Source organism: Lipophrys pholis (assembly GCF_963383615.2).
Source record: "Lipophrys pholis genome assembly, chromosome: 14".
NCBI lineage: Eukaryota > Metazoa > Chordata > Actinopteri > Blenniiformes > Blenniidae > Lipophrys > Lipophrys pholis.
The window spans coordinates 15,927,379-15,948,809 of record NC_137633.1 but is presented as its reverse complement, the minus strand read 5'-3'; the positions used below and the strand labels follow the sequence as shown (position 1 = coordinate 15,948,809).

At 43.0% G+C, this 21,431-nt stretch overlaps 2 protein-coding genes across 5 annotated transcripts in view; both read left to right on the top strand.

The window, feature by feature from the left end:
* The window catches only part of ldlrap1b (low density lipoprotein receptor adaptor protein 1b), a 37,410-nt gene extending 22,735 nt beyond the window's left edge, over positions 1–14,675 (top strand). Inside the window, exons 5-10 of one of the 4 annotated variants that reach the window (XM_080480674.1) lie at positions 349–421; positions 5,909–6,004; positions 8,877–8,971; positions 9,363–9,397; positions 12,727–12,758; positions 13,355–13,543. In XM_080480674.1, coding sequence (XP_080336800.1) covers positions 349–421; positions 5,909–6,004; positions 8,877–8,971; positions 9,363–9,397; positions 12,727–12,758; positions 13,355–13,401 — 378 coding nt within the window. In that variant the 3' untranslated portion in view covers positions 13,402–13,543. Of the gene's footprint in view, positions 1–348; positions 422–5,908; positions 6,005–8,876; positions 9,011–9,362; positions 9,398–12,726; positions 12,759–13,354 lie in introns of all 4 variants that reach the window. The other 3 variants (XM_080480673.1, XM_080480671.1, XM_080480672.1) reach the window with 3 other exon arrangements.
* Positions 14,676–16,296: 1,621 nt separating this feature from the next.
* Positions 16,297–21,431, top strand: LOC308119425 (uncharacterized protein). The gene is made up of 7 exons (XM_080479428.1): positions 16,297–16,347; positions 17,476–17,621; positions 17,739–17,858; positions 18,007–18,034; positions 18,704–18,742; positions 19,094–19,229; positions 19,317–21,431. The coding sequence occupies exons 1-7, from the start codon at positions 16,308–16,310 to the stop codon at positions 19,390–19,392; spliced, it is 585 nt and encodes a 194-aa protein (XP_080335554.1). The 5' UTR covers positions 16,297–16,307; the 3' UTR covers positions 19,393–21,431.

Here is a 21,431-nt window from a genome sequence, read left to right as displayed (position 1 = left end):
AGTGAGAGCATGAAGGGTGCAGAGACTGTCATCCCTCTTTTGGCATTCTCTGCATCCCTGGAGGTTCGCTGAAGGAGTGAGCCACTCCCTCCTCTTCCTTCCCCTCACTAATTTAGTTGTGGTCAAAAGGCCAGATATCCTCCCAGTTACGTAAACAACTTGACATCAAGTCCACGAGTTTCTCTTCCTTTTTCCCTTCAAGTATCTATGAAGTAAAGGTCTTCTTGTTGTTAGAGTCAGTTCCTGTTTGTGTCGGAGTCATCGGCTTCCTGCTAGTTTCCTTCCTGATGAGATGCTTGTGAGTATTGTTCACCCCCACCCCCACCCATCTCTCTCTCTTTACTCCAGGCTCAGGCAGTAACCCTAACAGTGGCTCAGGCCTTCAGAGTGGCGTTTGAATTCTGGCAGGCCGCCAAGGAAGGTAAGCACAACTGCAGCCAGACTCCGATTCCTCCTACCTCTACATCTTTAGTATTTCTCTACTCTACACACTCTTCATCCTCCTTGTTGCAGTGAATTTTCCTCTCATCTTTCCAATATAACATCAATTTCCCTGTCCACTTGATCTTGGCCTTGACATGCTCTACAGAGGTTGTATGAAGTGCTCAAACACATAAAGGAATGTCCCTCTTAATTCCTCCTCAGTAGTTAAATCATCACCTTGACAGCAGGGAGGCCTGTTTCAGCTTAGTGACGCCTCTTCATTAAAGACAACTTGGTCATAGTTAAAGACTCATCTATGTGTTGACATATGGAGGAATAAAGAGTAGCCTGAGGCAGAGGTGGGACGCCTTTACAGTGACCTTCAGACTTGCCTTTTTGAGAGCAGAGGATTTCTCCTAATTGTTGCTTCTTTGTACTTAATATTTATACCCTGTGATTGTAGAGCAAAGTGGCTTGTCCGCCAAGGTTGATGGTTGCCTCTCCCATCTTGCCCTTTAAAGCAAATCACTCCACATAGTTCCCAATGGAGGCTGAGCATCTTGCAATGTAGCAGCCGCTGTCGGTGTGTGACTGGGTGAATGAGACTAACGGCGTGAAGAGCTTTGAGATTTCTGGAGCTGTGAAAATGTACTCTACAAGTGAAGTCCATACACTTAGTGAGAAATCACAAAGCAAGAGTGGGCACATAAATGGTTGAAAGGATAGAGACGATGGTGCTCTGCAACTTGATATTATGTGGGCTGAACTTTCTGGAACAGGTAGCCACTGCAGAGAGGCCAGCACTGGGGTAATGTGCATCAGCCGTCTACAGACCTTGAAAACCTTTTAATTTTTTCCTAAACCTGATGAAAAGACGAACTATTCTTTTATTTATTTTGAAAAAGAAACATTCCCTTAATCTCTTTTTTTCTGGCAAGTAAAAAGAAGAAATGATCTTCACTCAATGACAATAAATCATTTGCTTACGCAAATATTTTCAAAATTGCACTGTTCGTTTTTGGGGAATTCACATCATTACTTGAAAAGTAATAAAAGCCAAAATTTGTTGTTTTTTTTTGTCTTTTTTTTTTTCCATTATTTGGTTTGTCATGGTCTTTGAATGTGAAACTAAATCGATATCTGCTAACACACATACACACACACACACACATACACACACACACACACACACATACACAGATTTCTAACTAAATTGAGTGTATTTCTGTTTGGTTTCTCACATTTTTCCTTTTCAAACAGAAATCCTGCCACAGTACTATAACTGCACCGTGGCAAATTACAATCGCTCTGCTGGGTTAAGGTATTCACAGGAACTATAGTTTGGTTGACGCGTTTGTGTGTGTGTGTGTGTGGGGGGGGGGGGGGGGGGGGATATGACAGACGCCCCAACACACACAGCTCCTTTGTGTCTATGGCACTCGCCGTGCCGTTTGCTTGCCTGTTCACACTGAAACCCTCCAGCCCCTGTTGCACCTCTGATAGTACCTCAGAGCTGGCATGGAGGCGTAGCAGAGGAATAACAAGGTGTTCCGCTGTTTTATCTCTGCACCGTCACACAGACGGCAGGGCAGCAGAAAGACGCCAAATTTCTGAACCTGCGGCTCTTCTCGTACTGAGCAGGATTACTGTTGCATCAACGCATCATCAGGATAAAACTAACCTGTCGCACAGTCGTCTGAAACACAGCTCACGTTCTCTGCTGGTTGGTCACAGTCCAATCCTTGGGGAATTCTGCCTCTGAGTGAGTGAAGGCTCTAAAGGCCTCGTTGTGATGAACAGTTGTGCTTGTCATTATCTCCAGAAGTAGCATCAAACTTGCAATTGACTGCAGTAAAAAGCTTGATTAGGACTCTTAACGATTAAAACGGGTATTAAGTTGACAGCGAATCTAATAAGTATGCAATAGGGGACACAAGCTGGATCAAGCTTCCCGTGGAAGTACAGTCTCTGCTGAGTCGTCTTCACCTGATGGAACCCGGTAGAAGTTGAGCACCTTGTACGGCAGCCGTCACCATTTGTGTGTTTGCAAATGCGTGGATTTGATGAAAGCGAAGTCCGTTTCACGTTTCAGAGTCATTTCTTTGGCGTTTGTGGTGTCACTGTCCAGACTGTTTTTCAGATCACCATTTTGCAGAATGCCGACTTTTTTTTGTGGCGGATTCTTAAGCATTAACATGAAAATTGCACAGATTTGTGCATCGGTGTTTGTCAGACTGCGAGTCCTCACAACTTTGTAAAAGAAGACTTTGCAGCCACAAGTCAATTCATTCTGCCTCAGCTAAAGACTCGAGGCTGCAATGATGACTCCCATCATCATCATTGCCATCATCATAGCCTTCAGTCAGGTTTCTCCAGCCTTTGTGCTTTTTGACAGACATTTCTGCTCTGCCACACTGCTGCTGCAGATTTAAAATATCAGCTCCGAAAGACAGATGTAAAATGTTGAAAGTAACGAGAGTTTCTCCAGGAATTTCACTGTCAGGTTTTGTTCTCTTTCATGCAAGACTAGTTCACTGTTCATCCTCCATGAATATGTGAGCATTTTTAATAGGGGGAGCACCGAGGAGATAAGAAATGCGCCCATTCAGGCACAACCGTGGACACAGCAGGCAATCAAAAGTGCTGCGTAAGGACGCCGTCGCACACGGGCAGCTCATTCTTTCGTACAGCTCAGCAGAACACGCATGTGATTTATACTGCATGTATGAATCCAGTGTAAATGAGTGATTCTCACCACTCAATAGCCGTTTCTGCCACAGCGCCACCCAGCATCTCTACGCATGTGCTACATGTGCTCTGTTGTTGGTGGTGTGTTGAATTTTCATGTTTTGCTGCCTGATGTTGTGCACCTGCCACCTTGAATCACGCACACACTCCCCAGTGCATGCTGTTGGCTTGTTTTCGCTCCCCTCCTCACCCTCACCCCACCACTTGCTTCTGCTTACTGTACAGAGCGGTGAAGAGGAAAGTAACAGAAGGGGGGATGGGGGATGAAGAGAGATAGTGGGCAAGAAAGCATGAAGGGCGGGGCGAGGTGGGGTTCAGGGATGGCAAGTGTGAGAGAGAAAGGAAAATGATTGTGTGCATGTGTCAGTTGGGGCTCAGCCCCCTCTGATAGATTCAGTGTCACTGTCATTGATCTGTCTCATGTGAAGGCACACTTATTTATTCAGTCCTTTAGAGACGCACACTGGCACACTGTATAAAAATTGCTCCCGCCTCTTTCTCTCATGCCACATTCCCTCCCAGTCCTTCTCTCCGTTCTGCTTTGGAACGTTTGCATGTGGGCACATTTCCATTCTGGGGATTATGGTTTTTTTTTTTTTTTCTCCTGCACTAGATCAAGGCCCCGCACTCTTTACCCACGCCTCTTCATTTGTTTTCGCTCCGCATTCCAAAGTTGAATATTTAAAAACTCTTAAGTGCAGACATCCTTTGGATTTTCATTTTCATTTCCCGTACACACCACCCAGCTCTCCTTCCGTCTCTCACAAGTCCTCGCCTCTGCTCATTCTCAAATCTTCTGGGTGGGCGTAGTGCCCCGTTTTAATTTAATGAGCTGTTTTCCCCTCTTTCTGGAAGGGGGTGATCAAGTGTTAAAAAAAAAAAAGAAAAAGAAAAAGAGTTCTCTTGTGACAATGAAGAAGAAGGTGATATCAGGAGGAAAAATTGTTTCGAGTCTGTTTCATTAAAGTTACAAGACCCAGAGGATCATGGCAGGAAGTGTGTGTGTGGGGGGGGGGGGTGGATGGTGGGGGTCTGGGGTCCAATGTAGGTCTGTCTGCTTTATTTTTGATGTTCAAACTCTCCTCCGCCACCTACAGAGGCTATCCACAGTGCACCACACATCCCTGACCCACATTTTTCCCTACATTACATCTTCCCATGTCTCTCTATACATCCGTGTTTAGAGAATAATCACTGCATACTACAGCAAGCTGTGAACTGTCTTTTCTGTATGTCCACCGAGTGCTTAGTGAGAGCTTGATACTGTTTTCACGCTGAAAGCTCCCCACTGGAAAGGTCCACAAGGAGAGAGAACAGGTGCCCGGGGGATTTTTGTAACACTGCCATTGCTAAGCTACCAGGCTCATGGGAAATGGGATTTTTTTTTCCTTTCTTTTTTTGAACCAAGGATGCTGATGAAATATAACGGTCTCCTTGCTGTGGGAGCATCAGAAAAGCACATTTCTTTTCCAGCAGCGGGACTGAAAGCCGGAGTAACAGTGGGTCAGCCCCATGACCCCTCAGGGATTTATTACAGGAACACATAACGTCTTGTGTTTTGTCTCTGTGAATCCTTGATGTGTGTGTCAAGGCTGAGGAGGAGATTTAGTTCAGGTCAAGAATAGTGTATGCTGCTCTTTAACCCTTTTATAGGGCAATTATCCAAATACTACGGAATTGGAAAATGTAACCCTGTTATTGTCCATCTCAAAACTTTGGTGGCTCTTGAATGTCAGGAAAAAAATGTAAAGTAAAATCCCCGAAGATCTCTTCAAAGTTCCTACATTCCTTTTTCCAGATTTGATACAATACTGACTATTAATGCTCGATCTATGATGTGTCATTTTCCAAAAGGGAGCCTAAATATGACATTTTGAGAGCATTGTGCATATGTTAAAAAAAATCCTATTCGATTTTTCCAATTCTTTGAGATGTTCAGTATTAAAAACAAATTTTTTCTCGTTAAATTCCTACCAGCCTCCACGTTCACAGATCTTTACATGTTGCATGCAGTATCATATATACTCTATAATCTCTGGAGGCGATTCTTAGTCCTATTCCTCTCTCACGCTCCCACAATGCATCATCCTCACTTCCATAACTGCATAAGCTGAATATTTAACTCAGAAAAAGGAACAAAACTCCTTTTTTTCCCAAATCTACTTCCAGGTAACTGTGAGAGCTACAAAGGGGATCTAATGTTATTAAATTAGGTCTTCTCTCAATGAGGAGCTTTATTGCTTAGCTTCATGCTGAGTGCACTTCTCGAAGCTGCACTCAAAAGCCTAATAAATACAGATTGTGCCACTGCTCTGCTGAGCTCTGTTGTGCACCGTCGAATGAAAGCTGTTTTCAGTTGCACTTGCCGACCTGCTCTTTGAGCAAAACACCTCTCACCGGGAGAGAGCAGAGCCTCCGGTCCACCTGATCCAGACGCCATGCCTCCTCTGTTTAAACGCTCTATGAAGTGTTAAAATCTTTACAGCCCCGGCGTGCCCTCCACTGCAGGTTGTAGCTGGCATATGGCTTAACCTTATCTGCCATTTCACTTCCACTAATTTGTTTACGCATACCATCTGCTTGGTTTGAGAAACCGTCTATTTGGAAGAAAAATAAAGTTAGTATTGCTCCGCTTGACGGGGGCACCGACCCTGTGCTCACAGTGTCCTGACTCAAACGTTGCTCGTCTTTACTGACTGTTCTTTTTGTTTTGTTTTCTATTGCTTGTCGTGCACAGAGAAAGAGAAGCGAGCGAAGTCGGGCTCCGATGGCGAAGGAGCCAGCAACTCGCAGTCGGACAGCTCGGCCAGCCTGGGCAGCCTGAAGGGAGGAGGTGAGTCATGTCACCCATCATCACGTCTTTTCCTGTCTCCGTCTCCGGAGCAGCGTCCGTAGCCTCGGGGGAGGGAAGAATACTCAGCCACTTGTCAAATCTGACCTATATTGAGGCTACAGGTCAGCTGACGGCAGTGCAGCGTAGAGCAAATTATATTAGCTATCATGGTAATGACGGTCTTTTTAATGTGAATACATTGAAGACTCCGAGCTGCTCTGTGAGTCCAGTGAAACAATGCTTTGTTCTGTAATTCCCATGACATTTTATGATAACAGAGAGCTGTTATCATACCATGGACAAACGGTCTTCAGTATTCTGTCTGACTGTGGAAGCACAATCGCATCCTTGTTTGTGTTGAGAAAGAGGCCTACGTTTTCTTTGACCCCATTGTTCAGTCAGATTCTAGTGTTTCAGACGGGGCTCATGCCTCCTTAACATGTTGTTGACGTCGACGCAGCCCGAAGGCATTTTTACTTCCACGTATTGTCAAAGAAGAAATTGAAATGAGGAGCATTTTGTTGTCAGTGGCACAAAAGCTTTGCTCATGCTCACAATGCTTTCTTTTCACTTTGTGTTTGTGTATTCCTTCTTCCCTGTCATGCTGTGTTTGATACCAAAAGCATCAGAAAAAAAAAGATTTTTTTTTTAGAGATTTCAGTGAGAACACGTGAAAACATCAGCTTACTCCCCAGCTCCTCCCACCCCCCCTCCTGCTCAGTTGAATGGCCCTCAGCCAGAGAGCGATCGCTCTGTAAATCTGTTCTGACACTTTGCTTTTTGGGTCTGTGGCTCTGAATGTGTAGCATTTCACGGCGGCCACAGCTTTAAGGATGATCCCCGTCCTGTCGGAAGACTCTGCAAAGCTGGGCTTGGACCCTCTGAGGCTTGCCGTGCAGTTTTTTGGGACCCACTTTATCCCGCTGACCATTTGGTGGGTCATTTAGCTGCCAGTGAGCTGGATCTCTGTGAGGCAAATTGGCGTAATTGCACAGCGGAGTGAAATCTGGTCCCCTGGAAGCTTCTGAGTGCCTTTTTGAAAAGGGCCGAGCGAACGCTCTCCTGCCAGAGGTTTTCCACCGCTGACCCGAAAGCTGTGATTGGGGACGGCAGAGCTTTAGAGCCATCTGAAGGTTACGTTTATGTACCCTGCTCTTTGGCTGATCAAATGACACGCCGCTGTGTCAGAGACGCTCTGGGGATCAGTGGCGTTGTCTGAGGTGAGTCAGCTTTATTCATGAGACATGATACCTTCAGCTCTCTCCCAGCGCCAGGCCTCTTACGGCGACTCCAAAATAGAAGCGCCACTTCCCGTGTTAACCTAATTGTGTGGGGACGTCTGGCTGCTCTTTTGTTTCACCGACTTTAACTTTTCACTGATGCCAACAGACATTTAACTGATGAGCGTTTTTAACGTTGATGGTTTAATCTGCTGGTCTCCAACAACAACAATGACTAAATTAAAAAAAAAATAGATTTTAAAGAAGAGTAAAGGAACCAAACCAATGTGTCTGACTTAAACTGTGTCCCTGGGTGATGGCTGAAGTGTCACATAACAATTGTTCTAATAAGACTGTCAAACATTAAACAAAGCTGACTTTAAAATCTGTTTTGAAAACCTTTTGAGAATATTCAGATTTATTGAAAAATAATTGAGGATTTTGTGCAGTGAAACATGACAAATATGACCAATTCCTTCATTGAGTCAGAGACTGTCAGGTCATACTGATTTATAGTAGCATTGAGATTTTCTCAGCAGTAATTAAAAAAATTGCTAGTAAATGATCAGAAAACCCAATAACGTCGGTCTACATGCTGGCTGCTCATGTGTAACGTCTGTCTTCGGCCACTGCGGCCCCAACGAGTGTCGCCTGTGCACCAGCTGAAGCATCACAGCGAGTTCTTAGCGCCCGCCTTGACCCTCCCAACCAGCCCTCACAATCGTTTTAGCCCGAGTCTCTTTAAATGGATCTAATAAAGTCCTGCAGTACAGACACTAATTATGATCGGTTGGAACATGACGGCAGTCAAAGACTCACAAAAGACCTAAAAGTCAGTTACAGTACAATCATCAGTTGTTAGCCTTTTTAAGGAGGAGCCATCAGCAGTACTTTTATCAGTCAACCACAGGATGTTTTAGTAGTGTTACTCTGGTCACTCGGGTGTGGAATTTTTTTTGCTTCCGATAAAAATAGCAAAAACATTTCCCGAAGCTCGGGGTGACATCGCTTCTCTTTTCTCCCCTGGAGTCCCACGATATTGTCTCCTTCATGAGAGCAGAACCATCTAAATGCCTCTGAGGCAGTGATGACAGAGAGGAGAGGCAGAATGAAAATGTTATTGCGTGCTGACTCAGAGGAACGTGCACTTCCGTTTTGAGGAATACGAACTGTCAGAAAGATCACTTGAGGACAGTGGAGCGCTGCAGCATTAGGCGAGTCGAGCTGTTGTTAAGAGTCTTTGGGGTTTCACTGCTCTCTGAGAGCGCCATTAGCCCGCAGACGAGATAAAAATTAAGCGTCGGCACACATTATTGACATGCATTCATCATCAGGCCGGGCCATTACAAGCCGGTCCTTTTACAGATCAGCGGTGTCACTGGAGTTTAGACGTGCGAGTCGGGGAAATTGCTGCATGCTCACTTATCGCAGAGTGACGATCCACAGACGGCTGAACTGATGACTTACATTAAGGCCTAATGATGACAAGTGGACATGAACAAATTCGGTCGCCTCTGGGTTTTTCTGCATGCATGGCTTTGTAGAAAGTTGCTGTCGTGTTCTCATGTAACACTAAGCAGAGTTTGGTCATTCTGCTTTTTGATGACTTTTGCCTGAACCTCTGCTCGTGTTTGTCTTCCTCTCACTTTTAGAAGTAGCCACGGGGAAACTCCTGGATTTGGCCGAGGGAGCCAACGCGGCGCTGGTCCACTCAGGAACCAAACAGACCGAATCGGATCCCTTTACGGTGCATAATGGCGCTACAGAGAACAACAATACTGTATGGGTAAGAGGAGAGGCAGGCTGGTCAGTCAGTTTCAGGTGTTTATTCTTGATGAGATGGGAAGAGGAGAATGCCATGAAGGAAATACTGATTATTTGACCCGCTGATGGACTGTACCTGCTGTATTCAGAGAAGTGGAGTCCACAGCGCTGCTGCCGCTGTTGAGGTAGACAATGGCCCATTGAGCAACTGGCCTTATCAAAAAGCCACGTAGACTGAGAGGGTGCGGGGCTGGAAATAGCTGAGCAGAACTACCACAGCTCCAGAGCAGAGGTCGCGACTGTGTGTAAAGGTGACATGAGTGTATTATCATCTCCTGAATCAGCAGTGCTCACTTCTCTCTGTGTTCTTGCAGGAATTGGAAGACGGTTTGGACGAGGCTTTCTCCAGGTGAGGCCAAATGTGAATTTGTGTTTTTATGAAAAACTCTTAAAACGGCCACAGTTTGCCGTCTCTTTGAGAAAAGCTTCCTGCAGTATTTTTTCTACAGCTCAGCCTCGCAGTGCTCGACTCCACCCGGCGCACTCCCCGCCGTCAGGGGACTAGGTTTACAGGCAGCGGCGCTGGCGACGCCCGCCTTTTTGTAGGCTCCGTTTACCATCATCTCAGGCCCACACGCTGATTTCATCCGAGGTCAGGAAGCCTGTGATTACAAATGGCTGCTGCTGAGAGGACACGCTGCTCAGGATTTATATCTCAAACTTTTCCCAGTGTTATCACACCGGCAGAATAAATGTGTCAGGAGAAAGATTCAGTACATACATGAGGTCTGAGAGTTCACCGTCTGTGCTGATTGGAGGTCCGGGAATGTCTCTCTGTGCCATCAGCAAACTAATCAGTATGTAGCGGGAGGCCACCATGATGAATGTTTTAACTCCCCGTGTCCTCAGCACGCTCAGTGGAGCAGTGGTGGTCGCACAACTGGATGCACAGCGACAAATATTTACAGCTTTTTGTTTTAAGCCGCCACAAAAACTCATCCAGAACTTTAATGGCTGCATTTATTCCATTTTGGTTCAGCTTTTCATTTCCTCCACTAATCGTACAGTGGACTTATTCTCTGGCTCTCGTTTAGCGGAGTGAGAACAGGCTCCACAGTCTCTATAATCAAGCACCAAGAGGCCATTTTAGCCCTGTTATCAGATGATTATTTGTCTGCACACGCTGTAATTACACCCCAACGCCGTTAGTCTCCCGCTCTGTGATTAATGAGGACGCTACCAGCCGGAGCAGGGACGTGTCCGTCTGTAGCGTTTCAGCAAATGAAGAAGAATCTAGGATGTGGGAGCCTGCTGGACGCCTGTATCTGTCAGGAGGAAGCGAGCGGCCGACGAGACAATTAGACAGACTTTGTGAGAGTAGGAATTGGGATATCAGTAAATATTGATGTTTGGATTCAGTTTTATGTGCGAGTGCAAATAAGAGCCAGATTAATGTGCATTTTTATTTCTGCACTTTTCTGAGGGAGGAAGAACTAACACACCAGCTCTTCACGGCAAGACCGAGAAAGCCTTCCTCCACGATTCTCTGTGCATCTCCGATGACACATTATGCATAATTAAAATGATCCTGCATACGTAAACAGTTAACAGGCACCAGAGACTCGTATCGCTGTAAACATGCTGTAGATCAGCGAGCGAGGGGAGATCATACAAAACGTAATGAATAGACTGAAGCCATCAACTCCTACTCTGATGTTTTATTTAGATAGACAAGATTGCTTTGGTGTCTTCACTTTGCTCTCCAGAGAAAAAGTTAAATATTTATCTCCAGCATATTGTCGCAGATCTCCACTACTATTGAGTCTTTACTGCCATCTGCTGGCTGCGTTTGGTTGTGTTCATTTATAAGTTTGAATTGAGAATAAAGCTTAAAGCTTTCTGAAGTTCATTTTTAAGGTGGAAAGCCAGAAAAACACCTCCATTTTCAATATATTGTTCCAAGTAGAATAATAAAACCTATAAAAGTCCTGTTTTTTTTAGGGAGCATTAAAACATTGATCCTCAGAACAGTTGATTATGAACTGATCACATGTTGAATCACTGCTGCTGCTGTACATATATTTTTTAACATACCATATCCAAGACCTCGCGTGTTTACTATGAATTTATTTTTTACCAACTAGGAACTCATGAAAAATGTATAAATGTCAAAATGTGGGTAGAAAGTTTTTTAGTTTTTTTTTCTTTTGAACATTAATTCCGATGTGCTGCAAAGAGCCTCTGGAGGCTGTCGCTTCCTGCCTTATGTCTGTTTAGACTTCATGCTGTGCTGTGATTCAACTGATGTTCAATTATCATTTGAAGAGTATATTTGAATGTCTACTGAAACCCTACAATTATTAATGACTCAGTCGGTTTCCTTTTTATTTATTTATTTTTTTTACTGTGCACCAGAACTTATATGGCAGCTTTTACACTCCATATGAAGGATGACACACACACACACAGAAATTACACCAAAGTTCATTTTGATTGCATCCAACCCATGAAGTGTAAACTCTCACTAGAAATTCAATTTGTCAGGCTGAAAAGTTGTGAAAGAAGTGAAACTGTCACCTGGGTTTAGTCTTAGTGGTTTGTATTATGCAAAGTTGTAGGCGTCTCTACTACGAATAGTTCTATGTTTTGGTTCAATACAGGGGCACACGGCAAAATCCAGAAGCAAGAGAGCAGTTCTTCTAGATGAAGTAAAAGACATTGAAGAGAATCTCAAACTCTGATTATTCAATCCATAATGGATAAATGTTAACTCTGGTTCTGACTGTAGACTGGTTTTACATTCAAGGCTGTCGTCTTATGGAAGTGCCTGAAATTATTCAAATACATGAAGGATTATTTATTCATGTAGCGTGAAAAGCCGTGCAAGTACAGTGAATAATTTAAATGTCCAAACTTAGTTTCAGTAGTTTTATCGGTTTGCTGAACAAAATGTGTTTTGAACATTTGTACATTTACTACACCACTCGGCTTGGAAGACGAACAAAGACTTTTTAAAGGAAATCCCCAATCAAACGGAAATTGTTATTGGCTTGACTATTTTCTAAAAGGCTCACATCTTTCACGTTAATATTACATTATTGGTTGTGTTACTGGACAACTTTATGTGTCCCAGTGGGAAAAGAAATGGATGGATAATGAGAAAGCATTGTTTTAATTTATTTTCTGAACTTGAAATTTCGAGAATTTCCAGACAGACTGAAGACAAAGTGGCACAGCAGCAGTAGTTCCTAAATATACATGGAAATACTTTTTAATCAAGATCATTTTTATTGAGTCAAATTCAAGTTGGCCCTCAATAGTCGTGCTAATTTCCCATGTCGCCGACCATGGCTTACAACATGGTATTCTGTGTGGCTCGACGACACAAACCTCACAGCGCCCTCAAGTGGCCTGACACGTAAACTACAGCAGGTTTTTTTGTTTTAGCATTTCTGGGGTTCCTGTGTTCACAACCGATTTTCAAGATGTTGCTGTGTGAGGATGAAAATTCTCAAAGTCACTTCCAGTTGAGGGTCGTCGTGTAAACAGGACCTCACAAGTGAAGGATGCTGGATGCTTGCTGTACGTGTGAATACTTGTGGAAATGAAACGGGGGGGGGGGGGGTTCAATCTTCCCATGACAAATCTGTGGGAAGTTTTGACTTTGTGACGAGGGAGTTGAGAAGAGCTGCGAGTTGCAATGTTGCCTGACTTGTGAACTTTCCTTTGAACCCTCAGCCGCAGTCTGGATAGCTTTGAATCCTACTCAGGTAACGACATCATTCACTGGATGTTGTGACGTCCATCTCACCCCCCCCCCCCCCCTCCCCCGAGTCCACCCACTGTTCAAACCTGCTCATCTGTGTGGATATCCGTGTTCAGCCACACTCTGGAATGAAGACACGTGGTTTTTACGTTATGTTTGAATGACACACGCCATCAACATAGCTCCACGGCTTTTTATTTAATTCACTTTAAGGTCACGTAGAAGGTAGACGGTCTTTTCTCCGCCATTTCTTTGTCTTAACATTCATAAGAAAATTGCCTTCGCCACAAAACCTGCCGTTTCCTCCACCGTGTCCACGTCGCCGTCATGTCTGTCTGTTGTTGGGGCCTCTCGCTTTGAGACAAGTCGCTGTGTGTGCACATGTAGGTCTAACATAGTGTCTGTACGACAGGGAGGTTTCATTTCAGATAGTCCTGATAAAAATCACTCTGGGAAAAAATGTCACGACCTTGTCACTGTTTTTAGACGTCCTTAAAGTTTGTACACGCCATTGTTCATTCTCATATATATATATATATATTCCTGTCGCCTCTCGTGACGTCGTCACCGTCACTGATAAGGATGTTTTCTCCTTTTCAGACTCGCTGAGTCTCGCACTAACCCCCAGGTCCTGGACATTGGGGTAAACCCTCAGGACTTCAACGCTGACGAGTGCCTGTCCCCAGGCAAATGGGACCAAGAGGAGATGGACTTCACTGCACAAAAAGACACTTTTGGGTTCTAACGTGAAGCCTCTGCCAAGAAGGGAAAACCAGGGAATGATGAGCGGCCGGAGGCATCAGTAAGGGTTTCCCCACCGTCTTCCTGCCGCCGAGCCCTCTCGCCGGCACGGCGGCGCGGTTCTCGGATGCTCCCGCATCCACCCGACCGGGGGAGGAGCGCACGAGCAGGATGCTCACTGAACAGGCCAAAGCAATACAAACCAACGGATCCCTTTTTCTACGGAGAACATGCAGTCTCTTAATGTTTGTTACAGTCGGTGTATTTCTCCTTTCTTTGTGTCTGTTTACCCGTTGACTGTCGGTGGTCTTTGTGCTTGTGTACATTGCGTTTTTAATATGTCTGTGTGTGGATGTACAGTATCTAAACGTAGTCGGAGGGATGCGAGGAGTCTGATGCGAGTAGAACACTTCATAGTGAGGCCAAAGGTCGATAAGGGTGCTGTTGATCCTTTTCTTAGCGACAGAGATGCGACTGGATTGGAGGGAAAGCGATGTACCAGATCTCCTCCGGGGTAAACGTTACTACCTAAGAGCTTCAAGACTCCAGCCTCTTCATGAGGCAGCAAAAGCTTTAAAATGAGTGTGTATGTGTGTTGGTCAAAGGAGTGTTTGTGTACACAAATATGGATGACGACAAAGTGACAATCTTATTTTTAAATTTTTTTTTTTGCCCCCTCTCCTTTTAAATGCAAAAATCTATTTTTGCACTCAGCATTCATTCGTCTTTTAAAGCACACATTTCATAGAAGGGAATTTCATGTCAATAAGCCTCAAACTTGTATACGGTGCCTCTGTCCACTTGTGTCCTCAAACTGTTCCACTGATTTGAGCTTGACTGATGCACTGATGACAAAGATTTACCAGCAAAGACCTGCACGAAGCAACATATTTTAACCAAACAAGAACGTTTGACTTCATCGTCACAGGTTTTTTTTCTCCTTTTGTCCCCAGATCACATTAACTATTAGATTCACTCATACAAACACAAGAAGGTACAAGAGGACAGAGGCGTTGGATCAACACTCTACCCCTATATGTTAAATTATGTACCATTGACTCCTAGTTTACCTTTATTTTTTTCCAGGGATGGATCCCAGTGTTATTTTCGGCATTTGTTTATATATATATATATATATATATGAGTAATTTAATGCATTATTTACATAAATTTCAGTTTCAAAAAAATCTAATTTGCGTATGTTTTTATTTATATTTTTCTCATTCTTAAAATTCCAAGCCAGAAGACACCTGAACCCTGCTGCCCCCTTGTGGTTAAAACACTGAATGATAGACTGGCTCCCTCCTGTGACGCGATGGGATGTTTTTACTGCTTCTCAACCCACTTTTCAGTTCAAGCTTCACTTTGAACTCGATTCTGTTCAAATCCCGTTTTATGAAAAGAAAAGCACAAAAATCTGTTGAACACATTTCTGGGGCCAGCATAGCAGCAGTTTAGCCCCTGTTTGGCACCTGGTTCTTTCCGTTGGGAAAGCCCCTGGGCCAGAGCGGAGCTCGACTTGGACCCGACGCGTCATCAGCTGGGGGCGGAGTTATCTCTGGAGGTATCGCTGCCTACAAGGCGGAAGCGAGGCTGAACCGGCTTTCTGAAAACTACAGCGAACACGGAGCCCCAGAGTGGTTATAGAGAAAAAAAAAATACAAAATACGCCTGGGAACGATATAATAAATCGCTTCCAGAAGTTAATAATACGAGGGAACGGGATTATTTAATCTCGAGATGCTGCAGAGCTCCACCTGTCAGCCAGCTACGTCGGCTATAATTTAGAAGCAAGTTTTCCATTGTCGTTTATTGTTCACGCTTTTCATGGTGACATTATTATAACTAACGTCACGTCCAGGTCTTGTTTCGCGTCCTGACCGCCGGCTGAGGCGCTGCAGCCGCTGAGCAAGGCAGTATGAGGCTGCTCCGCTCCGCTATTATTTTATAACCACATAACGTCTTTATAATGAATACTTTTGGTTCATCAGCAACTAAAAAACCAACTACATACCACTGTAAATGAACGCGTGGATTTTATGGGCATAAAATGAGCATTTTAACGGCGCTTCACGTGAAAGAACTTTTCTCTTCGTGTTTACGTAGGTTGCTATTGGAAACAGTTTTTCGAGCTTCGTTCCATCATTGTACACCTCCAATGTTGAAGCATTTGATTCAGACACACCCAGAAATAAAGTGAAAGGAGCAGAAATTCAGTGTGTGTGTGTTTCTGTTTCTGTTTCAGAAAGCAGCCATACAGCAGCGTGTTTTGATTTTTTTTAATCAAGTACAGTACATTCTTTACTTAACTTTTAAGTACAGTACAGTTCTATTTAATCTTTAAGAACAGTTTTTTGTTCGTTTGTTTTTCATTTATTTAAATACAACGTTTATTTAACTTTTCTGTGCAATATATTTTAATTGAATCATTATTTAAGTACAGTCTTTTATTTTCCTATATTTAAGCGTAGTGTTACTAATCTAACTGTGTAAAATGTTACAATGGCCGACAATATTAAATATACTTCTTTAGGAGTAAAACCTCTGCCTTGTTTATGATGAATGCTTCGGCTTACTAGGCTACTGTGTAGTGTTGGTCATTATGGTGGTACTTGGAGAGCCAAGTATTTTCTGGGTGGTACTTGGTGTAAAAAGTTTGAGAACCACTGCTGTAGATCATATTGTGTGTGACGTCATTGAGAGGCGCACGGACGAACTCCGCCGCTGACAATCTGGTAGGCTGAGCGCATGCGCAAACCCCGCCCGGACAGATCTGGTACCTACACCTACACATCATTCATTCTCGAGAAGGATGGCTGCTGGAAGGACGTACCGCCGGCTTCTCCTCTTAGGTGAGTGCGGTTTTTTTTTTTTTCTCTTCTTCTTTTCTTCTCTCTGATTGATCTGGAAGCTGGACGGGCTTCATCGGAAATAGAGAGGAGTGCACGGTGTGATTGTTTCTCACCGCAGAAGTTGTGAGTCAAAGTTTGTGTTGCGTCACGCAAACCCAAGAAAGACTTTCTATGAATGAATGAACTGGATCTGATTAAAAAAAAAAAAAAAGTGTCGAATGACTTCGAGGGAGTCGACCGAAAATGGGCGAGTTGGTTTCTGGTTTCTGATGATCCCTGGGCATACCTCTGATGAAAGACGACACGCGCACCTACACAAACACCCGCGCGTGTGAGCGGACTGCTCACTCCGCTTCTCGGAGAATCACGTGACTATAAAGTCACAGTCAGTATTATTTTTTGTGCTCTTGAAGCATTTGCAGATTTATTGCCAGTAGAAGACATCACACTTACGACCCATCATTTTATTTTCACAACATTTACATATATTTTCTAAAAGATTAAAAGAATAAAGAAGATACATGAAACATTTGATACAACAGTAATTCGTGCAGCCCTTTAGAGAACTACTGTATATTGCTCCATGTAATGTTTTCCCTTGGCTAGAGAAAGCTGCTTGTTGCACAATAACACACGCATCACAAGTGAGTCACAGCAATAGACAGTAGTGCAGGAAGTCCTCGGCCAGGTTTGACCATATTAGGCTTACTCTGTCTGAGTTAAAGCAACTTGACACCTGTAAATAACCTCTATGGGATCCTTAGAAATGACCAGAAATAAAGAAAAGTTTTACATTGCTGTATGATTTAAGCACCTTGTCTTGTTTAGTACCAATTTAAAATTAAAGCCCTTGATAAATACAAAAGAAGAAAATCATTCATAAAAATGGCAGATTAATAAAAGGGTGTTATCTTGATACCAACTGGGAGCCGGAAACAGTCCTTCTTTGCAGTAGAAACATTACATCAGAAGGTGGGTAAATGTGGGGCTTCCCCCAGGAGATGTGGGGAAGTTTAATCAACATGACAGCCATGTTGGTCAAAAAATCTTCCTACTTTGTGCTGATTTGAGCAATAAAGCAGCGGTGCTACATGATACATAACCAAAGTTTCTTTGTTCAAATCGCAGTTGGAATCCTGAAGTTCTGCTGTGCCGAGAAACCGAAATGCTCCACACTTTCCAGTGGAACCACTACAAAGTACATAATCCAGGAGGATTACATATATTCAAGTGACACGGAGGACGACTGCGACTTTTCCTGGTATAACATCAGTGTAAGTTCAACGTCCCACAAAAAATAAAAAAATTTATACTTTACTGGTGTAATGACATTTAAAAAAAAAAAATCCCATTGATGTGACTGACCTTTGACGTTTGCATTTTGATTTTAGGACACCGTGTTTGCGAACCAGGAATCCAAATTGCCCTTGGTGAAGAGCTGGAGCATCAACAGTCTGACCACTGAGGGATGCCATCCTGCCATTTTCTTGAAACGCAACTGCATCTCTGAGGTATTACACGGTCCGCACGTTGACACTTTTGATATATATCTTGTGAAACCACGAGGTGTGAGTCATTAAGAAAATCTGAAACAAGGTTTTTAGACGTACAAGAACCTTTAAAATCACTTTGTTTGATTCTGTCTCACTCTGTCCTCAGGGAGAGGAGTTCACTGCAAACTGTAGCGGTGAGTTTCTTTTCCTCTCAGACTCTTTTGACTCCGATGATCTTTTTCTCATTTCCTTCACTCTGAAGTCAAAGACGACTAAAATATTTGTATTCATAGTACTAGAATTGTTCTTACTTTTCTCAAAAACTACTTGAGGTATCAGTTACTTACATACATACAATATTTAGAAAGTTACACTCTGATAAATAACTATCGCCTTAAGTTTTTAAAAGTTTCATTACCTGAAGTTATACTTAAGTATCTGTAAAATAACAGTAATGTTAGTATTTTGTAATTTGCACTCAGTAATTACTAATACTCACAGTACTTGGGTACTTTTAGTTTACGTTCAGGTGTGGAACATTACTCATGCTTAAGTCCATTTTTCACCCCGTAACATGAATCTCTGTTTAAAATCACGAGCGCATCAACAAGTTTCAATTAATATTCAAACCTTATATTATTATTCAGTATCTATTTTTAATAGATACTGAATATTCAAACATTTGATCGTTTGCAGACTTATTATTATTTTAACTGAGAAAATTCCTGTTTTAAATCTACATTTACTCAATAGAGAGTAATTTTTATATAAAGTCTTAAGAACTCTAACACAGTTGAAGCGGTATAACTCTTTAAACTGCTTAAATATACGTTGCTGAACTCACATCTTCCTTTTCTCTACAGCCTCCTGCGGTGATTATCCTAAACTCCCCACAGACGACGGTAAGAATGAATTACAAGTGAGCCCCACATAATCTCTGCACTACAGTAGTACACTACTACTACTACTACTACTACTACTACTACTACTACTACTGCTACTGCTACTACTACTACTACTGCTACTGCTACTGCTACTGCTACTGCTACTACAACTCCACGTTTTCCGGAACCACACCCGCAGCCTCATTGAACAATAAGAATTGGTTTATTTCTGAGTCGCTGCCAAAGTCAGGGTGCAGGATGAGGGGGAAACCAAGAGGAAAACTTTCAGCAGAAATACAAATATTCCTAATAATCCCGATGAAAACCAAAGTGAAATGTAGTCTGACTCTCCCGAAACTCTTCTTTCAGACAATCCCAGCAACTCCATTTATGCCATTGATCCAAACCATGTCGCCGTCCCCGTCGCTGTCGGTGTCGTCCTGATCGTCCTGATCGTCCTCGTCATCGCTGGGATTGTTTCCGTGAAGAAAAAGAACTTGTTCAGGTATTTTCTTCTTTAACTTTCCTGGAAATGTAAAATAGTCACGCACACACTTCCTAACCGTCCGGCTCTAATTAATACTCTCTCTAGAAATGGATCCTGCTGCCAAATGGGAGGGATTTACTCTCCTGGGAAGCCTGTCAACAGCAACTCAAACATGGTCTAGAGTCCACGCCAGGCACGCCGCACTGATTTCATTTTATTACACATTCCAGCCACCAAGGGGATTTGATCTCTCGACCTATCCGTCTTCAGTGTGGCGTGCTTCCCATCACAACATTCTGGCTTTAAACACAAACTTCCATTAATGTTTGACCTAACTTGGAGCTATTCGGCTTTTTATCTGGATCATTCAGTGCGTTACTGTCACACTTTATATTTTGTTTGCTGAAGAAAACATGAGTCCACTTCTTGAAATAACTGTTACCATCGCGAGCCACTTTATAAAGACGTTAGTACAACTCGCAGTACACCCCACCCTCCACTAAACATGTTGTTTTTACCCATTATTTGCAATAATGATTATTCATTTCTTAAGTCTATTCTGCTTGATGAATCACTATATAGTTTATTACCCTCCTTTGTGGATTTATGCAACGCACCAATGACCGTGTGAATGCACTGTATTGTAGAATAAAATAGATGTATTGATACCTAATAGAATATACCAGCAGGAGCACTTTAAGGACCATTTAAGCGAATCAGAGCTGTGGAAGCTGTGCGCAGTGGAGCTCAACAGGACCTTTCAGTGACCTGCTGCCTTTACGGCCTCATGTAATGTATAGAATGATAAATCTATTATAAATAACTTGATGTGAAATCATGATAGAAAAAAAAAAAAGAGACCAACTCAAGTCAATAAACCAAACAGGTTTGCTTTATTGGTTCAATTCAACTGGTTGGGATGATCTTTGAATGTAAAGATGTCTAAAAGGGCCTTTGGTGATCAGTTAAAGTTCTCAACATGACGAACATACTGGCAACATGCCTCTTTATGCACTTATGTTATATGTACATACTGTATATATTGCTTGGATATATATTTGGGATGTGGGGTTTGAATGATGTAATATGACATGTCTGCCTTATGAAATGACAACTTCAGAGCAATCATGCAGATCATGTCTATATCGCCTAGGAACTGCTTGTTTTAAACTCTGTATTACTTTTCCTTTCTAATCAGCATTAAAATGATTCTGCTTGAAAACGAGTTGTTGATTTGAGGGAATGTCGAGGGAGGGCTTCTTCTATCTGCTGATTCTTCTGAGCCAGTAAAGGAGGGGGAGATCAGGTGATGGCAGCACAACAGGAAGTGAGTCACACACATTTCCGGTGGTGCAGAAGCACGGGCCAAAACAAAAACGTCCCTGCAACACCGACCTGTCCGGCTGTAATCTGAGCCGGGTGAAGGTGTGCATGTAAGTTTATATCTTGTAAGTATAGAATACGAATAGAAATGAGGTTTTGTTTCACATCACGGATGGAGATACTCGAACTGCATTCATATTTGTATGGAGTTGTACATATGTAAATATGTTTAAGACAAAGTTATGACATAAAAACATATTCAAACAACATGGAGTTTGGGATCGAGACGATAACCGAGTCAGATTATATCTTCAGAATATCTGTGGTCAGTGCTGGAAGGTTATCAAAGTTCAACAAGTTGACGCTGGAGTTTCCCATCGCGTCGCATGAGAACAGATCTGGTTTGTCTGCAGTGTGACATGAAATATTGTAGTAGGTGGTTCGAACCCTTTCAGCCAGTAAAGACACAACTACATCGTGCCACTTTTAACACAGTATGTTTAGTATTTTAACTGGCTGCAGCTCTGTGACAAAAGCACGAGTGATTACGTAATCTGGGATTTCCCCCGGAGGCTTGAGTTCTGTAGCTGAAGGTTTACTTTAGTTGAAGAGGGAACCACACATTGTTATTATACTTCTTATCTCATATGAGCTCAATCTGACTCTGAGGATAAGATAGAAAAGAGAAAAGACTAATTGCTTCATATAAATTTAGAGTTTAAAGACCTACTGTGCTCATGTCATTAATCCAAGAACGTGTCCCTCGTACTTTGACTCAAACCTTTTCCAGCGTGCTTTGATTGAACCGGCGTTGTATTTGTTTATCTTTGCTGTTTCTCTGGAATGATGAAGGTTACTGCAGGTCAGAGCTTGAGGCCAATAAAGACTTAAATCCAG

Excerpts from the sequence above, each read along its gene's own strand:
- LOC308119425 (XM_080479428.1), top strand. The coding sequence starts at position 16,308 with ATGGCTGCTGGAAGGACGTACCGCCGGCTTCTCCTCTTAG. Across the intron at positions 18,743-19,093 it reads TAAACTCCCCACAGACGACG|ACAATCCCAGCAACTCCATT; the intron begins GTAAGAATGAAT and ends CTCTTCTTTCAG. Across the intron at positions 19,230-19,316 it reads AAGAAAAAGAACTTGTTCAG|AAATGGATCCTGCTGCCAAA; the intron begins GTATTTTCTTCT and ends TACTCTCTCTAG.